Raw genomic sequence first — 16974 nt, forward strand, 5'->3', positions numbered from 1 at the left:
GGACCTTGTTCACAGCACAGCAGAGAACAACATGTTGAATTTCTATAATGTAAAGTAAACCACTCCTTATGTTGAAGTTTGAATCACAATACGACACACTTCACTTTAAATGTGTCGCTTTCAGTCATTTAATAAGAAAAAAGTGTTTTGTTTATCTTTTTCACAAATGTTGTGTATCTCATTGTACAACAAAGCTCTTCATATTGGCTTCTCCTTAGTGTGAAACGTTTTTGAGGATGACTAACTCTGCCCCGCAGCTCTGCTCTCAAACAACAACCACAGGACAAACGATGTTGTCATTGCTACACTGTAGACAGACTGACTCTTTCTTTTTCCTCTCTCTCCTCCTCTGTTTGTTACTCTCCTCTGTTCTTCACTTGTCTTATGAGCATGTTTTGTTTTTTTCTTATTTCTTCTGTCACTCTACCTCTGTATTTATTTTCTCCCTCATCATCTGTCTGTTTTTCATCCTCTGATCTTCTTTGTCATTCATGTCTCCATCCTTCTTTTTCCTTTTCCTTTCTCTTCACAAATTTGCTGTCTCTACTTTCTCTTTTTCTCTAACTCTTCTCTTCTCCCATCTTTCCTCACATCTTCATCCTTCTCCATCCCTCCTTCTTTTTTCTCAGTCGCTACTCTCGGAGGTGGAACAGACTGTGTAGAAGAAAGTGCCGGGCAGCTGTCAAATCGCAAGTTTTCTATTGGCTGGTCATCTTCCTGGTTTTCCTCAACACTCTTACAATTGCCTCTGAACATCACCAGCAGCCTCAGTGGTTAACTGACGTACAAGGTATGCAGACTCGACCCACACACATACATAGATGTACACACAAACAGTGACTGATGTATGATGTAAACTAAATTATTCACCTTTCTGCTTTGTCTTTCTTTTTCTAACTTGACTTCTTTTTCATGCTGCTTCCTCTTTCTCTGTTCCTCTTTTCTATTTCTTCTCCCCAGACATAGCCAATAAAGTATTGCTAGCACTCTTCACTGGTGAGATGCTGTTGAAGATGTACAGTCTGGGCCTACAGGTAGGAGACTGAAGCTAATAAGTTAGTGTTGTTTGCCAAAACTATTGCGGTAATAGGTAAACATTGCTCTGAAAAATTCTAACTTCTTAGCTTATTCTTTTCTTCCTTCTACCTTTTAACCTATTTATCTCCTCTCTTTGCTCTCCACAGGCGTACTTTGTGTCACTGTTTAATCGCTTTGACAGCTTTGTAGTATGTGGAGGAATTCTTGAGACCATTCTGGTGGAAACTAAAATCATGTCTCCTCTCGGCATCTCTGTGTTACGATGTGTACGTTTGCTACGAATCTTCAAAATAACCAGGTTAGTAAAGACATATTTTATACTTTTGTTATATGATAGTTACTGAAGAGAGGTTTGCTGAGAAGGAATGTGTAAGGCTTTGTGCTTCTACACAAATACACACTTGTGTGCACAATTGCACACTTGGACACTTGCACCTAGTGCAATATTGCAAAATAAAAGACAATAACAACTACTGTATTACTAATTGTTCACAGGATGCATGAAGGAAACAGAGAATTTATTTTATTTATTTATTTTATTTACAACACATTTTACAGGAAAACAAAGTCAGGACTGTGTGTTTTGTGTTTGTATTGTATTTGACATAAGTCATTTTTGTACACATATATTGTCTTGAAAGAGCGTACAGTTTTAAGTGGACGTCTTTCCCCCAGATACTGGAACTCCCTGTCCAACCTGGTAGCTTCCCTTCTAAACTCAGTTCGCTCCATCGCTTCCCTGTTGCTCCTGCTCTTCCTCTTCATCATCATATTCTCCCTGCTCGGCATGCAGCTCTTTGGGGGGAAATTTAACTTCGATGAGACCCGACGCAGCACATTTGACAACTTTCCCCAGTCTCTGCTCACTGTGTTTCAGGTAATGACACTGTAAATATTATCAATGAGTATTTTGTCTTTCTTCTTGGTCAGTTATCCTTTCCTTATAATTTACTGAGTCACATGCATTAATTTCCCCACAGATCCTAACAGGAGAGGACTGGAACTCTGTGATGTATGATGGCATCATGGCATATGGTGGACCATCCTTCCCTGGCATGCTTGTCTGCATATACTTCATCATTCTCTTCATTTGCGGAAACTGTATCTTACCATACCAGTGATTTACATGCAACACCGTAGCTATATGATGCAGAATAGGCTAGATTATGTTGATCTGAAGGGTGGTTGAGTAGACAAATCTGGACCTATGTTTGACAGCACAATCTCTTTTCTGATTCAGTTTCTGAATGAATTGGTGAATGGTTTTGAATCTGATCTGATATCTACCCTGTCTATAAGTTGCAGTTGCAGCAAAGAAAGCTGTGTTTTGCATGTGAGCAAACATTCCTCAAGCTGCAAGTGTTCGAGTGTCTCCACTCAGGCATTACGGAGTTCAGTGTGCCTTTTAGAGACAGACAGGTTGCTAATTATTCACTTATCCTGCCAATACTGTTAGCAGCCCACAGCACTGATGATCTGATGGATCAGCAGCATCCTTAACTCCACCTCTTTAAAAAAGATATCCTACTGAATGTCTTCTTGGCCATCGCTGTAGACAATCTGGCTGACGCTGAGAGCCTGACATCTGCCCAGAAAGAAGAGGAAGAGGAGAAGGAGAGGAAAAAACTGGCCAGGTAAAGCAGAGAGAGAAAGGGTGAGAGGTAGATGTTTAACTAAAGAAAAGACAATGGGAAGAGGAAGTGGGAGAGTTTCACTATAATCATCAAGACAGAGCTTTAGCTCAAGTATCCAATATAGTCAGTAAATAGACATTTGAGAATGCTGGTACTCGATGTTTGAAATCAAATAACTAAAGATGCACAACAATTAGAACATGATGTATTATTAGTATTTTAAGACAGGTTGACATTTGCCTGCAAAGTAATTTGAGCATCTAATTTCCTACAAAAGATCATTTGTCAACAACAATAAAGTGAGATTTGTGGCACTGAGGAAGATAGTGTTCCTCTTTGTGTCAAAAATCATTAAATGTTTCCTCCTTTGTTACAACCTGTATTGATCTGAGGAAAAAGTGTGATGAAAACAATTATTTCCCTGCCTCTTTGTTTGATTGTAATAGCACATCTTCCCTTTGAGATTTAAATATACAAGTCTTTATTTTGTCCTGGTGGTATCGATGTACACATGACTTAACACAAATAAGTGGATTAACAAGGCACTTGCATTGCTAACGTTAGAAGAATGGACAGAAGCTAAATTGAGGATCTTTTCTTCCTCTTTCTCCAGGTTGGCCAGTCCAGAGAAAAGACACGACAATGAGAAACCACCTTTGGAGGAGGAGAAGAAGGAGAAGATAGAGCTGAAATCCATCACTTCTGACGGAGAAACCAATACTGCTACTAAGGTATAAATAGACACACAGAGTGTAAGAGTAAGTGTACTGCTTATTGAGAGAAATTCATAAATTTACAGTATATAGAAATCCAATTCTCCTCCTTTGCAGATCAACATGGACGACTTCTGTGGAGATGAGAGTGAAGAGAAGAACCCATATCCTGCAAACGATTATATAGGTAATGTAATACATGTACAAGAAGTATTGAATGAGGAAGTGAATGAATGAATGAATGAATGAATGAAAAAAAGGACTTGTACCCTGCAAGAAACTTGCAGATGTACAAAAAATATGTATAGATGTCTATACAATACAGTCCGCAATGTCAACAATGCAGAGTTGTTCCTTTCTATAAAGGCTCCCATACAGTTCTTAGAAACTTCACGCTTCAATTTTCATACTTTCATTCCTCTCATTTAATTTCTCTTGCACTCACCTTGTCTCTTGTGTGTTCTCTTCTTCCTCCTTATCAGGAGACGATGATGAAGATGAGCCAGAGATGCCAGTGGGCCCGAGGCCGCGGCCACTGTCTGACATCCAGCTGAAGGAGAAGGCTGTTCCCATGCCTGAAGCCCGTGCTTTCTTCATCTTCAGCCATACTAACAAGTAAAACAAAACATGGAAATCTGTTTGTTCTACCATATTCTCTTCCCTGTTTTCTGTCTCTTTTTCCTGTATTGTAACAGAAACAAGTGACAATGTGATTATCTTACTCTGTTTCTCTCATTTTGTTTTCTAGATTCAGGGTTCTGTGCCATAAAATCGTCAACCACAACATCTTCACCAACCTCATCCTCTTCTTCATCCTGCTCAGCAGCATCAGTCTGGCAGCAGAGGACCCAGTGAAGAATGATTCTTTTAGAAACCAGGTAATAAACACAATAAAATAAAAATACTAAAATGTAAATTAATTAGCGTTTTAACTCAAAGCTCAAAATACACTGCCTGTCCAAAAAAAAGTCACAATATATAATATATATAATAATTGCTTTGATTATCACACGCATTCACCGTGGCATGATTTCAACAAGCTTCTGCAATGTCACAACATTTATTTCCGTCCAGAGATGCATTCATTTTTCACCAAGATCTTGATTGATTGATGATGGGAGAGTCGCACTGCTGCACAAAGTCTTCTTCAGCACATGAAAATGATGTGTCATGCTCTCTGAACCACTCTTTCACAATTTGAGCCCAATGAATCCTGGCATTGTCATCTTGGAATATGCCTGTGCCGTCAGGAGGGAAAAAAACATTGATAGAATAACCTGGTCATTCAGTAAATTCTTCTTCATTCTTTGGGCACATCACTCTAGAACAGGGTAAATCTGGACTCATCAGACCACATGACCTTCTTCTTAATGGAGTTTTAGTATTTTCATCAATGTTCTTAGATTTTCTTTTTTTGCTTGATTAATGCCAATAATTTAACCCTTCTGAAACAAATAAAAAAAATTTCAAGACCACAGGATGTGTCTACCCACACGGGTGTTTAACAAATGAGAAGCTACTCACTGCATCACTTAGGGTTAAATAACTTGTTGCCAGCTGAAAAATAATCATCCATGCAGTAATTATCCAGTGGGAGGCTCTTACCTATTTGCCTAGTTAAGTCCAGATGGTGACATTCTTTTTGGCTGGGCAGTGTATAAGAAATGTCTATTAATTTGGCTTAAGCCAAACTCTAAACCCCAGAACATGTGTTTGTATTTATGAAAGATATTTCTGCACTGTAGTTGTATGTACACTGTAATTGAGTCAGAGGCTTTATCCTTGAACTGTAGTAAAATGTGCAGTAAAGAAAGAACACTGTGTTCCTTTATCTGTATATTGTTTCTTCTCAGTAATCAAGATAAAATGCCCTGAAGGGCTAATAAAGATATGTTGTGTTGGAGTTTTCTTGGCTTTGGTATAGGCTGCTCTGGATTAGTCTAAATCAGTTAACCTTTGTTCTCTTAATAATAAATCTTAATAATCCTATTTTTCACATTCTGCTCTGTTTTCAAAGTCTGTTTCAGTCTAATTAGAAATCATTATCCTTAGACCTGAACCTGAACCATTAATATTTCACTAGGTTGTAGATTTGTCCACGACCATGCTGACCATAAGTTCAGCCTTAACCCAGGAGAATAGCACTTTTTCCTTTTTCTATCTCAATTTCAACTGTGTAAACAATTCAGTGCAAATCCAGATAGAAATGTGTTGCTATTGGTTACTGCTAAGAAGTGATTGGTTTTCATCATCATTGTGTTTTCAGATCCTGGGCTATGCTGATCACGTCTTCACTGGACTCTTCACCATAGAGATCATTCTTAAGGTAGTATGCAGGATATACTGCAGTAATAAAACAGTTTGTTAGAACCTGGTGGATGGTGTGATGGATGTGCTGATTCAGGACCTGTTCATATCAACTTTAATCTCCACAGATGACAGCCTATGGAGCCTTCCTCCATAAAGGTTCATTCTGTAGAAACTATTTCAACATCCTGGACCTGGTGGTGGTTAGTGTGTCCCTCATCTCCTCTGGAATACAGTGAGTTTTTTATAATAAGGATGTAATAATGATAATGTCAGATGTAACATTTATAAGTGATAACATTGTATTTTACAGTTTCACAACATGTACATTAGTGTTATTACATGTTTGGATCAGTCAGGCATATAGGGACCTCTGCATCACACACAGTCCAAGAACACACAAATCAAGTTGTAATGTGAGTAAGTAGGGATATTTTTATGTAAATTGCCCCATGCTTCACACTTGTCTCTATCCTCTAACAACTTTACACTTCATTACTCCCAACCCTTTGTCTCTTTGTGATGTTTATTAAAACTGTTTCCTGCTTCTTGTAGCAAATAACTCCTTGAAATGCTGTGATATTTCTGATGTTTAATATGCTATACTACACTCTCTGTCTCTAATGCCTAATAGACTAGACTTCTCGACGTAAGTCCATATTAGTCCATATTAATAACCCCCCTAACAGACCTTCACCTTAACTTTGTAAAGCTGTCACTCTTTTCATTTGGTATTTCAATGGTCTTGGAGAGTTTAGTTAAAGCCTCCTGCGGGGCAACAAAATGAAAACCCACACCATAATCTGTGATGATGGGATTACTGTATTGGTAAATTGGTGAAAACATTTTAGCAACACAGGGTATATATTTGCATGCTGAAATTCATACTTACAGGCGGCAGCTTAATTGGTTTTGAACAAGAAAATGTGTTTCTTTAGATAAATTACCTGGGTCATTTAATGCTCACCTTTCAAATCCAGTTAGTTTAATCTGGTATTTGACATAGATTTGTCAAATTCAGTTCTCATGTTTTCAGATAAACTGAACTCTCCTGGGCAATAGAAATGATGCCTTAATGCTAAAACTCACTGGGTTTTGCCTGTTAAAGGTAGCAAGTGTGTAAGGGACTTTCCTTTAATTTATCACAGTCCAATTAATTGTGTCGGACTGCATTCAGTGGTTTTTACAAACTGTTGCATTATTTAGTTTTCTTTTACAGTGTTACTTCTCTGATTACACAGTAATGAAGCATCAGAAGAAAAGTAGAAAGGACATAGTAAAATATTATTTTTTAGTAAGTTAAAGTGTAAATGCAATATCAACTTAAATGTAATATTACAACCTATGCAACATATAGGAAACTGACATTGTATATATTGATATGATATAGTGTACAGTAACAGATTCTCTAGTCTCCAGTCATTTGGAGGATACAGTATGTATTTTCCAAATATTTATAGTTATGTCTAAAGACATTTGACTTGTTTGGCTTGTACACCAAAAGAAACCCTCACAGCTGGTTTGACTGTGATATGTTACTGATCACATCCTACTACACGTGAACTACCTTTAACTGCCTTTGAAACTGACCTTTCTGTGTACTAAATGGCACAATGGAGCTTTTCCTTACTTTCTGTTCCAAAGTCAACACAGAGTAAAGTCACTCTCTTTGAATCACTCTTTTAGCCATTTAAAAAGTCACTCCCTTAAAAAGATACATTGACATTTTGAATATGCTTTTTCCATACTGCCTTTGTCAGAATATGGGAAAATGTTTTTATATTTGTTTTTTAGTTCACTGAATAACTGGCCCAGTAGTTTCATCATTGAAATAAACAAAAAAGATATACTGGTGGAGGAGATTTGTAGCATGTTTAATACCTTTAGGCATGAATTAGTAAGAATTATATTGTGCAGTTGAGTTCAGATTGTTGAAGAACCAATAATGAATCTTTTTCTCGAACATTTATTGTAAATTTCAAAATGTCAAGGTATCAGTTTCTTTGAATCTTTTTGTTAGTATTTAGAAACTTTTTTTTTGAAGCACTTTCTTATAAAGGTCACACTGTTTGACCTTTGGACATTTGGCTTGTACTGACACTCTCTTACAGCGCAATAACGATCTGTTTGCCTGTAAATATCTATTTGTGTTGGTCTGTTTGTGTTGTAGATGTGTGTGTTTGTCCTTGTACCATTTGTATTTGTGTGTGTTTTGGGCTTCAGCATTTTTACTAGAATCCAGTGTAGACAGTTTATGTTATAGAGAGAAACCATGCTGTTTGTTCTTTAGTTTAAAATATGACCCTTGATGATTAGAAATGTGTTATAAATAATGGACCTTTGTGACATTAGCTGTGCAAAACATGTTTAAATGGATAATCAGCACTTCTGAAGAGAGGAGGTGTTATCAGTTAAAAACTATCTAAAAGAATGTATTCGATGATGCATAAAATAATTGTTTTAGTGACAGTGCTCACCAAAGTTACATAAAAGTTACATAAATAAGTATATGAATACTATGCACAAACAAGTAAGTGAGGAAAAAACATACAAATAAATAGTTAGGCATATGTGCTTCTTATTTTTCTTTATCAGTTCCCAGTTAAAACTGTTCTATTCTAAACTATTCTATAAAGAAATTATCTCTATTAACAACTTTATTTACCTTTATCGGGGCTACTTTAATTTATTTCTTGCTTAAATGTTTTCAGTATTATGTTTTATGATTCTTTTCACTAGGCTTTGGACACAACTTTGGTTCAGTTGTCCAGTTTACTTGTACCTTAATAATTTTAATGTCTTTTCTATGCTTGAATGTTGACTTGTCTTGATCTCCACAGATTATGGTAAAAAATCTCAAGTACAAGTGCTATTAAATGTTCTCTAGGATTCTCTAGGATGTGTCCTAATAATATCGTATGGTAGTAAAATGTGTTAATCGACTGGTCAATATTTTAATAATATGCATGTTTCAGGTCCAGCGCAATTAATGTGGTAAAGATCTTGAGAGTTCTGCGAGTGCTCAGACCGCTGAGGGCTATCAACAGAGCCAAAGGACTAAAGGTTTCTACACATAAAACACACTTTCTCTTTTCTTAACAAAAGCATCACACACATAAACTCACGATGATTTCTCTTGTGTTTTCCAGCATGTTGTGCAGTGTGTGTTTGTGGCCATCAGAACCATTGGCAACATTGTCATTGTCACCACATTGCTCCAGTTCATGTTCGCCTGTATTGGAGTGCAACTCTTTAAGGTAAGGATGAAAGGAGAAATAGAAGGCACGACTTTCCTAGAGCTCGTTGCAGGCCTGAAATGTCACCAGTAACACTGTAATCATCTATGTTTTTGTTAATACTGAGTCCTATATATCTGCCATATTTCCACCAGGGCAAGTTCTTCTTCTGTACTGACAACTCTAAGCAAACCGAGGCAGAGTGCAGGTAAGAGCACACAGGCATGTCAGTCTGTCTCTTATACTTTAACTATTGGATGAAATGTGTGAACATGTGTGTGTCTGCTTGTATTTACAGGGGTTCCTACATCATGTATAAAGACGGTGATGTAGGGAAGCCTGAAAGAGCCCTGAGAGTGTGGAAGAACAGTGACTTTAACTTTGACAATGTCCTGCAAGGCATGATGGCTCTGTTTGCAGTGTCTACCTTCGAGGGCTGGCCAGGGTGTGTGTCTGCATACAATCACAATACACATGTTTATAATGAACAGTTGAATTAAACATTATTCTACCCCCTTTGACAATATTTACCAACTTACAGCTGTTTGCAATGAACAGGTGAATGAAAAAAACAAGCTCAACACAACTAATGTTTCAAGTGGTCCCTCCAAATTCAACACAAAAAAACTTTTAATCTACTGCAGTCTCAAAATTACTTAACCACCTGAGTAGAATGCCTTTTAAGAGCATACATTTGCAAATCAGGTATTGTCTCACGTTAGCCTGATGCAACTGATTAGGTGGCTAGAGGCGTGTTGAGTGCCGTGCTTGATTGCATATAAGAAATATGGCTACGTCAAAAGAGGCTGAAGCTGAAGTTGAAAAGCAGTAATGTTCCCAGAGATACTGTTGAAAGTATAGTTCTCAAGTTCAAAGAAAGAAAGAAAAGGTGACTATAGAATGACTACAGAAGACCTGCAGTAAGACGTGGTGGCAACAGACATAGAGGTTTCAGTATCCCCAATAAGGAGCATACTAAATACTAAAGATTTCCATGCCAGTACTCCAAGATGTACACCACTGCTTGGATTTGAGAGTTGCAATTTGTGTTTTTTAGGAACGACTAGTAACATTAGTTGTCTTGAGCTATTTAAATTGTTCTATGATTTCATTGCAAACAGCTGAAAGTTTGCAAATGTTGCCAGTACGCCTAATTTGCAATGGGGATTGAATCATGCAACTGAATGTAGGCTGTGTGCTTGCTTTTTTTAAGCAGTGTCCTGATATCTAATCTAAATAATCGGTAAATCGTTGCACTCAAGGTCTTTTTTTTCCACACTCTTTCCATCTCTCATTCTCCACCTCTTACTCTGTCCTCAGGTTACTATACCGGGCCATAGACTCTCATGCAGAGGATGTTGGACCCATCTACAATTACCGTGTGGTCATCTCCATCTTCTTCATCATCTATATCATCATCATTGCCTTCTTCATGATGAACATCTTCGTCGGTTTCGTCATTGTCACTTTCCAGGAGCAAGGAGAGCAGGAATATAAAAACTGTGAGCTGGACAAGAACCAGGTAATGTTTGTGTGTGTTTTGTATAGAATTATCATTGAATTTGTGCGTGTTTGCAAGTGTTATTGCATGATATTTGAGTAGAAGACAGAGAGTGACTCTGCTAGTTGTGACTGAAGTGGGACATTCATTTTGTCATTCAAGAGACACAGGGGAGAGAGAATGCCAGGCAATTTGAGTGAGACATGGAAGAATCTGGAGAGGCTGAGCATGAGGTTTAGAGGCTCTACTACTTTAGGAGTCCAGCCAGAAGGGAGCTGCTTTAGTTCAGACAGAAGATGAGTCTAAAAAGGCTATAGAAGGAGCTAGGCCAAGTCCCTGCAGCTGTGTTCTCTATGATGATCCATGTCTCAGAAAGAGCATGGAAATGATAACAGAGGGTAAAAGAATAAAAGAACGGTCTGCGATGGAAAAGGCTTTTATAGACTGCCAAGAGACAGGTCTACAGCTGATGGCATAAGTACAAACACAAAGAGATGAAGGTTTCAGGAACTTCACTGGCAGACAAAAGTTAATGCAAGATGTCACTCTGTGCATGTTCACATGTGTCTTGCAGCGTCAGTGTGTGGAGTATGCCTTGAAAGCCCGTCCATTGCGTCGCTACATCCCCAAGAACCCTTACCAGTACAAGGTGTGGTATGTGGTCAACTCCACCTACTTTGAGTACCTGATGTTCACGCTCATCCTTCTCAACACCATCTGTCTAGCCATGCAGGTGGGTCTGACACACTCATACATTCACAGATAAGTACTTACACAGAATATGAGAAATGTTGCAGTCAAGGATTTAAACAGCTCCCATGAAACTGTCATTTTGTGTGGACAATAAGGAGTTGTTTGTTCGTCTTTGTAGCATCATGGACAGACGAAAAATTTCACTGATGCCATGAACATCCTAAACATGCTCTTCACTGGACTCTTCACTGTGGAGATGATCCTTAAATTGATCGCCTTCAAACCAAGGGTAGGTCCCCTTCTCTAACTATTGCATAGGATAACAGCAGATTTAGGAAACTCAGACATTGATTAGAGTAAAGTAGAATAAATCTATAGACGAAAAAGAATAAAATAACTGCTTACAGATGTTGAACTATGTATTCCAAATCCCTGTGCCATTTCCTCCTGATGATTAGTAGACAGCATCATGTGGTTTTTAATTTCACTGCTGCCTTGTTTCCCTGCTGTTGTTGCTGTGGGTTTACTGGTCCAATCTTAGAATGCTCTGGTACGTCACCTATTTAAACAGTAACAGATGGGAATGCTTTCCCCTATTACAGCAAAGTCCTTACAGCATAATCACAAGTGAATATATAATGTAATGTATTATCTTTACTCTTATCTTCTGTGTTGAATATTACAGGTTTGAGGGGAGTTGTCATTATTGTGCTCTGCACTATATATTGTTTTTTGACTCAAGTAAGGCTAATTAAATTTGCCAGATTTATTTTTCTTTCAAAAACAATTAGCATGAAATACGTGTTTATCTTTTTATGAATTTAGTCTGTAGTGCACAATAATGAAACACCCCCAAGCCTTATTAAACCATAGTAATGAAAAAGTGTAACAAAATATTTGTTCTTCAAGTGAGTTGCAACTTTATCATGTTGTCTGTTGTGTGCCCTCAATACATTCTTGCCTTAAACAGCAGTCACACAGAGAGGACCAGCTGACTAACACTTTTATTTCTCAGGTGTTACAGCCATCACCACGCTCCTGGAATTCAAAAGATTTATGCCTTTAACCTCTCAACAGGTTTCACCATCTCAGTCTCTGCCCTGGGTCAGCAACAGTTGCAAGGATTTCTTAGTGTCATGTTAATATTGAATTTGAATATTTCAGTAGTTCTCTTGAACCCTTGTTACTTTTGTGCAATAGTTCACTAACTGTCACAAAGGTATGACCCAAATCACTGTTACAAACGTCATGTGTAAAGTAATCTACAGTATGTATGTTTAATTTGTCCAAATTAATCTATCTATGTGCCAGTGTTTTTCATGTTTAACTCTGGTTTAACAGTAATATTTTTCTAGTTCCAAATATAACTTCAAAAATCAGAGTCCATTGATGCTATTATTGTGCTATTATTATTCCAGTAATTCCTTTTCTTTGGCAAGATTATTTTTTCCACTGTTCATATAGATTAAAATGGATCAGTGTTGATCCACTTTAATTAATTTATACGATTAAAGCAGATTAGCATCCCTCTATCCACCATTTTGCCAGGTAGATGCAAACAACTGAGTGGGATTTGTTTTTGTGTATGGTTCAGCATTATGTTGTTTAAAGATACAGTATGTAGTTATCTGACATACAATTACAGATTCAGCAATTTTGTAGTATTGTTCCCAACAAGAAAACATATTACCCCTTGTAACAAACATTGATCAAAACGTGGAGGGTGCTATTGGAAAGCAGTCATCCAGAATATGGATGAAATGTACAGTAATTACTTTTGCAGTACAGTGTATGGGAATGTCTCTTAAAGGCCATGTGCCGGGCCAGGTTAAAAATTCTCTTTATCATACCATGGCTTTCCCTCCAGGTTCTCTCAAGTGTAAATCGAGCTTGGAAATAATAAAATCCCATATTCATAATAACTTTTTAAGATGCAACTCTGTTTGTTTACAGTACAGATGATATGTTTTATTATATCAGCCTGAATAATACTGTTTGGGCTTTAGGCTATGGAAATGTAGATCATAAATACTCAATTTGTACCAATGCAAATTATGAATTTCCCAAATTAAGTTAAGTAAACATAGTGGCCTTTAGTATAATTGTTGCCCCAGTATTGCAGAATCACCCCAAGATGCAGATGGAGCACGTAAATAACTGCTATCTAACACGCCATCCTTAACCGAGCAGGAAATTCAGCTGCACTCGATGAACAGATACTGGAAAGGAAACAAGTTGATCCTGTTCATTACAATTAGAATTAAACATACTAGCACTGTAGAGCCTCATACCATCTTAATAGCTCTGCAAAGTGGCAGCAGATGTTGTTTTCCTTCTAACCTACCTTTCTTAACCTCCTCCTCTTGCTCACCTCATCTTGTGTAGGGGTACTTTAGTGATCCCTGGAATGTGTTTGATTTCCTCATCGTAATTGGCAGCATAATTGACGTCATTCTCAGTGAGATCAACGTAAGTACGATGCCCACTGTCACTCTCCTTGTCTTTCCCTCTACCTTGTGGCCTCCTTCTTCCTCTAAATCTTTAATTTCCTTCCACTCTCCTTTCCTTTGTGGCCACTCTGTGTCTCCGTGTCTTTTCTTTTCATATCTCTCTCTTCCTCTCGTTCTCTCCCTCCATCCTTAAATCCAAGATTGCCGCTGCCACTCAGGGGACCCACATCAACAAGCGTCCCTGAACAAGGACAAGCTTCTTCCTGGGTTTCATAAAATGTAGAAGCAATACAGGCAGGGTTTAGCTTCGAACGCAAATGGTTTCTGTCTTGCGTCCTCCGTCCGCATTTCTTACAGTATCTCAAATGTTGTTGGGTTCTATTTTTTTGCCACTTTTTGTCAGACTGTGACATGTCCTCAGGTTTGATTCCCTAACTAACTGAACTAACTCACTGACCAAACAGCCTTATTCGCCTTTTCATTTTTTTAAACTGCAGCAACAGGGGTGGTTTTTGTTGCAATATGTTCTTTACTGTGGTTCTTGTTGTTGACATTTACCTCACATGGACAAGCATGACCAGTCGCCACTGCTCTTCCTCTGCTGTCCATCTTTTTGAGATTGCCCCTTCTTTTCTTTTTTTGCTATTTAATTTAGTTGATTCTTTCCCCCTATCCTCCTACTAAAACTCCAATGCTCATGTATATAATGTTTTTTATCTTATTTTTCTTCTCTCTCCTTTACTTTCTGTTTTTCCATTTTTAAATGTCTTATGTTCTGTCCTTTTCTTCTGTTGTTTTTCTGTTCTTTCCACCCCTATGCAGCATTATTTTGTTGATGCATGGAACACATTTGATGCCTTGATAGTTGTGGGTAGCATTGTTGACATAGCGATCACTGAGGTTAACGTAAGTAGTCCAACTCCCTCCCTCCCTTCCTGCCTGCCTGCTCTGCCATTCCCACACACACAAACAGACCGAGTGCCGATACCCATCTTGCATGCTTTCAAATGATTAGAAAACTTTAGCTTGGAACTTAGCAGATGTCTAGGTAAATCAGGCAGTGAAAACAGCCAGATGTAGTGCATTCAAAACATAGCTCCATACCCTTTATAGTAGTTGTGTAAAGTAAATTAAAATACTTAGTTATTATATAAAGTTATTATCATTATGTTATGTTTCTTTTTTATAATTATTAGTATTTTGTTTGGAATTTCTAATATTTGAAACTGCTTCAGATAGGTATTTCTTCCTCGGTCTGCTGTGCATCGTAGCATTAGAAACTCTTGCATTTGTTAGTAGAGCCTATTGCATTGTCTCAGCATTGGTTTGGTTTCACACTTGGGTGATTTAAAAAAACATTTCTTTTAATCACTGTCAAAGGGGTAGTGTCCATTCCCCTGGCATGATGCTCACTGTATAGTATGACAGATATAAAGGTGGTATATCAAGGCCTGGTGCTAAATATACTTTAAGAAAAGATCTGCATTTTTGTAAAAGGTAGGTAAATAAAGAAGGAATGCAGTGTTTGGGTCATGAATCCCACAATTCATAAATCACGATTTGGGAAAATTCCAATGAGAAATACAAGTTGCAGTAGCAAATATGGTTGTTTGTTTTTTGTTTAGTTTTTTTGGAACAATTTGATCCATAAATGGATTTACTCAGGATCCGTGAAATTTATGTAAATGAATGTATGAATTCATTTATTATCGACAGGGAAGCGCTATGGTCAACAGTGAGGCTGAATAAGAATGAATATCCGAAACACAAGTCAAATGTTGAGGATCTATCATATTTACACTTCAGGGATAATTGGTGTTGTGATATTCAAAGTGCTCTTTGGTAGGAGAATAGTCTGAGAGCCATGTAAGACAACAGAGTGGCTGGACAGATCTCTGCTTCACTTAGCCAGGGCAGGAAAATAATTTTGTACCTTAATCTGTCTAACCACTGTGCTGAATGTCACAAAAAACATTCCTTATGCTGTGACGGAGGTTCTTGTAGGACAGGATATAATTTGATGCCTCACCATGCATTACAAGAGCCAGAATGTAGCTCAGTTTCAGCTCAGGAGCTCTGCCCTGTTTGGTTCATCTACTGTAAGTGTAGTACTATAGCATTGATTGTAGCTGTAAACAAATTACTTCAAATTTTAAATATTAAATAACTTAATTAGATGTGAAGGTTAAAACAGTCATAAATCAACCACTGTCTACCATCACCTCTGTAGCTGTAATCCATGCACAAATCATGAAAAATGGTAGGACATGAGATTGGTAATAAAGTTTCACTGAAGGCAATAAGGGTTATCTTCTGTTATCTCTCAAAAATAAGTACAATTTTGATTATGTCACAAGATTTAAAGACTAATCTCTATTCATATTCAGATCCATACAGTACATGTGACATGCATGTAAAGCGTAGGTTTTTCTGAAAACCTCTCCGACCCCCAACTGTATGTGTGCTGCTAGTTAAAGGACATGAAGCAGGAAAGAATTTATGAACATGTAGACTAGCGTTTTTCTCTGTGGTGGAATGCAGCATGTTCCACCTTAGGCAGCACTAGTCAGGCATACAAATAAGGTCAGTGTATCCCCATGGTGTATAAGTTTACCACTTGTTTTCGTGGCTTTAAAAAGGTGAGCCCATTTGTCCCTGTGAGAAGCTGACAAAGCTGCTTATAAATGACACTCTACTTTGATATTATACATTTTATTCAGTCTTTCTGTAGGAATTTGATGCGTTTTGCGCAAAATATAGTTGTGCAAAATGAGAAAGAAATTTAAACTTACAGAAGAATAAACAAAGCTACTTAATAAAGGCTTTCAGGGAGAAAAGGTTAAGTTAAAAACTGACTATATAATACTGATCTATTTGTTGCCTTTATACTGAGGGTTACTGGGCCAGAGATATACATCTTTTGTCATCTATACAAGTCAGTGAAGTTGCACTTAACACTTAACACCTAAACTGGTTTGGCGTTTGACTTTGATTTGGTGTGCTTCATTTGATTGATGGTTTGCAGTTCTTTTTGAATGACTCATTATTTTTCTTTTTCACCTCTAACCTAAGGCATGCCCCAGGTTTTTGGTTTTTCTTCTTCTCCGATGTTTTTCAATAATTTGGGTGATGAGATGCCCAAGCTACCCTTTGTTTCTTTTTTAAGAAACCCTTCGCACTTAACTCTTTGACTGTTTTTGAACTGGGACCCTGTCACTTAAACATTTTAAATTCTAGCCTGCCACTGCATTTCATCAGGCACAAAAGCACGAGTAAGTGCTTTTTAACCTACTGAGCAATGCAATTAGAAACTAATAGTAGCAGCCTGCCAACAACTACCTCTCTTTCATTTCATTCCTAAGTGCACAGTGGCGTACAGTAACAGGCCAGCTTTTAAAATGT

General features: G+C 37.6%; 1 protein-coding gene across 3 annotated transcripts in view; it reads left to right on the forward strand.

The window, feature by feature from the left end:
• The window catches only part of cacna1c (calcium channel, voltage-dependent, L type, alpha 1C subunit), a 153025-nt gene that overhangs the window by 119709 nt on the left and 16342 nt on the right, over window positions 1–16974 (forward strand). For all 3 annotated transcript variants that reach the window (XM_026362846.1, XM_026362847.1, XM_026362848.1), the window contains exons 13-32: window positions 630–790; window positions 961–1034; window positions 1185–1336; window positions 1714–1915; window positions 2019–2139; window positions 2558–2672; window positions 3286–3403; window positions 3503–3572; window positions 3868–4000; window positions 4134–4263; window positions 5652–5711; window positions 5821–5927; window positions 8668–8755; window positions 8842–8949; window positions 9084–9136; window positions 9227–9373; window positions 10249–10450; window positions 11004–11162; window positions 11301–11411; window positions 13508–13591. In XM_026362846.1, coding sequence (XP_026218631.1) covers window positions 630–790; window positions 961–1034; window positions 1185–1336; window positions 1714–1915; window positions 2019–2139; window positions 2558–2672; window positions 3286–3403; window positions 3503–3572; window positions 3868–4000; window positions 4134–4263; window positions 5652–5711; window positions 5821–5927; window positions 8668–8755; window positions 8842–8949; window positions 9084–9136; window positions 9227–9373; window positions 10249–10450; window positions 11004–11162; window positions 11301–11411; window positions 13508–13591 — 2395 coding nt within the window. The remainder of the gene's footprint in view (window positions 1–629; window positions 791–960; window positions 1035–1184; window positions 1337–1713; window positions 1916–2018; window positions 2140–2557; window positions 2673–3285; window positions 3404–3502; window positions 3573–3867; window positions 4001–4133; window positions 4264–5651; window positions 5712–5820; window positions 5928–8667; window positions 8756–8841; window positions 8950–9083; window positions 9137–9226; window positions 9374–10248; window positions 10451–11003; window positions 11163–11300; window positions 11412–13507; window positions 13592–16974) is intronic.

The sequence above is a fragment of the Anabas testudineus genome, chromosome 23 (genome assembly GCF_900324465.2).
Source record: "Anabas testudineus chromosome 23, fAnaTes1.2, whole genome shotgun sequence".
Taxonomy (NCBI): Eukaryota; Metazoa; Chordata; class Actinopteri; order Anabantiformes; family Anabantidae; genus Anabas; species Anabas testudineus.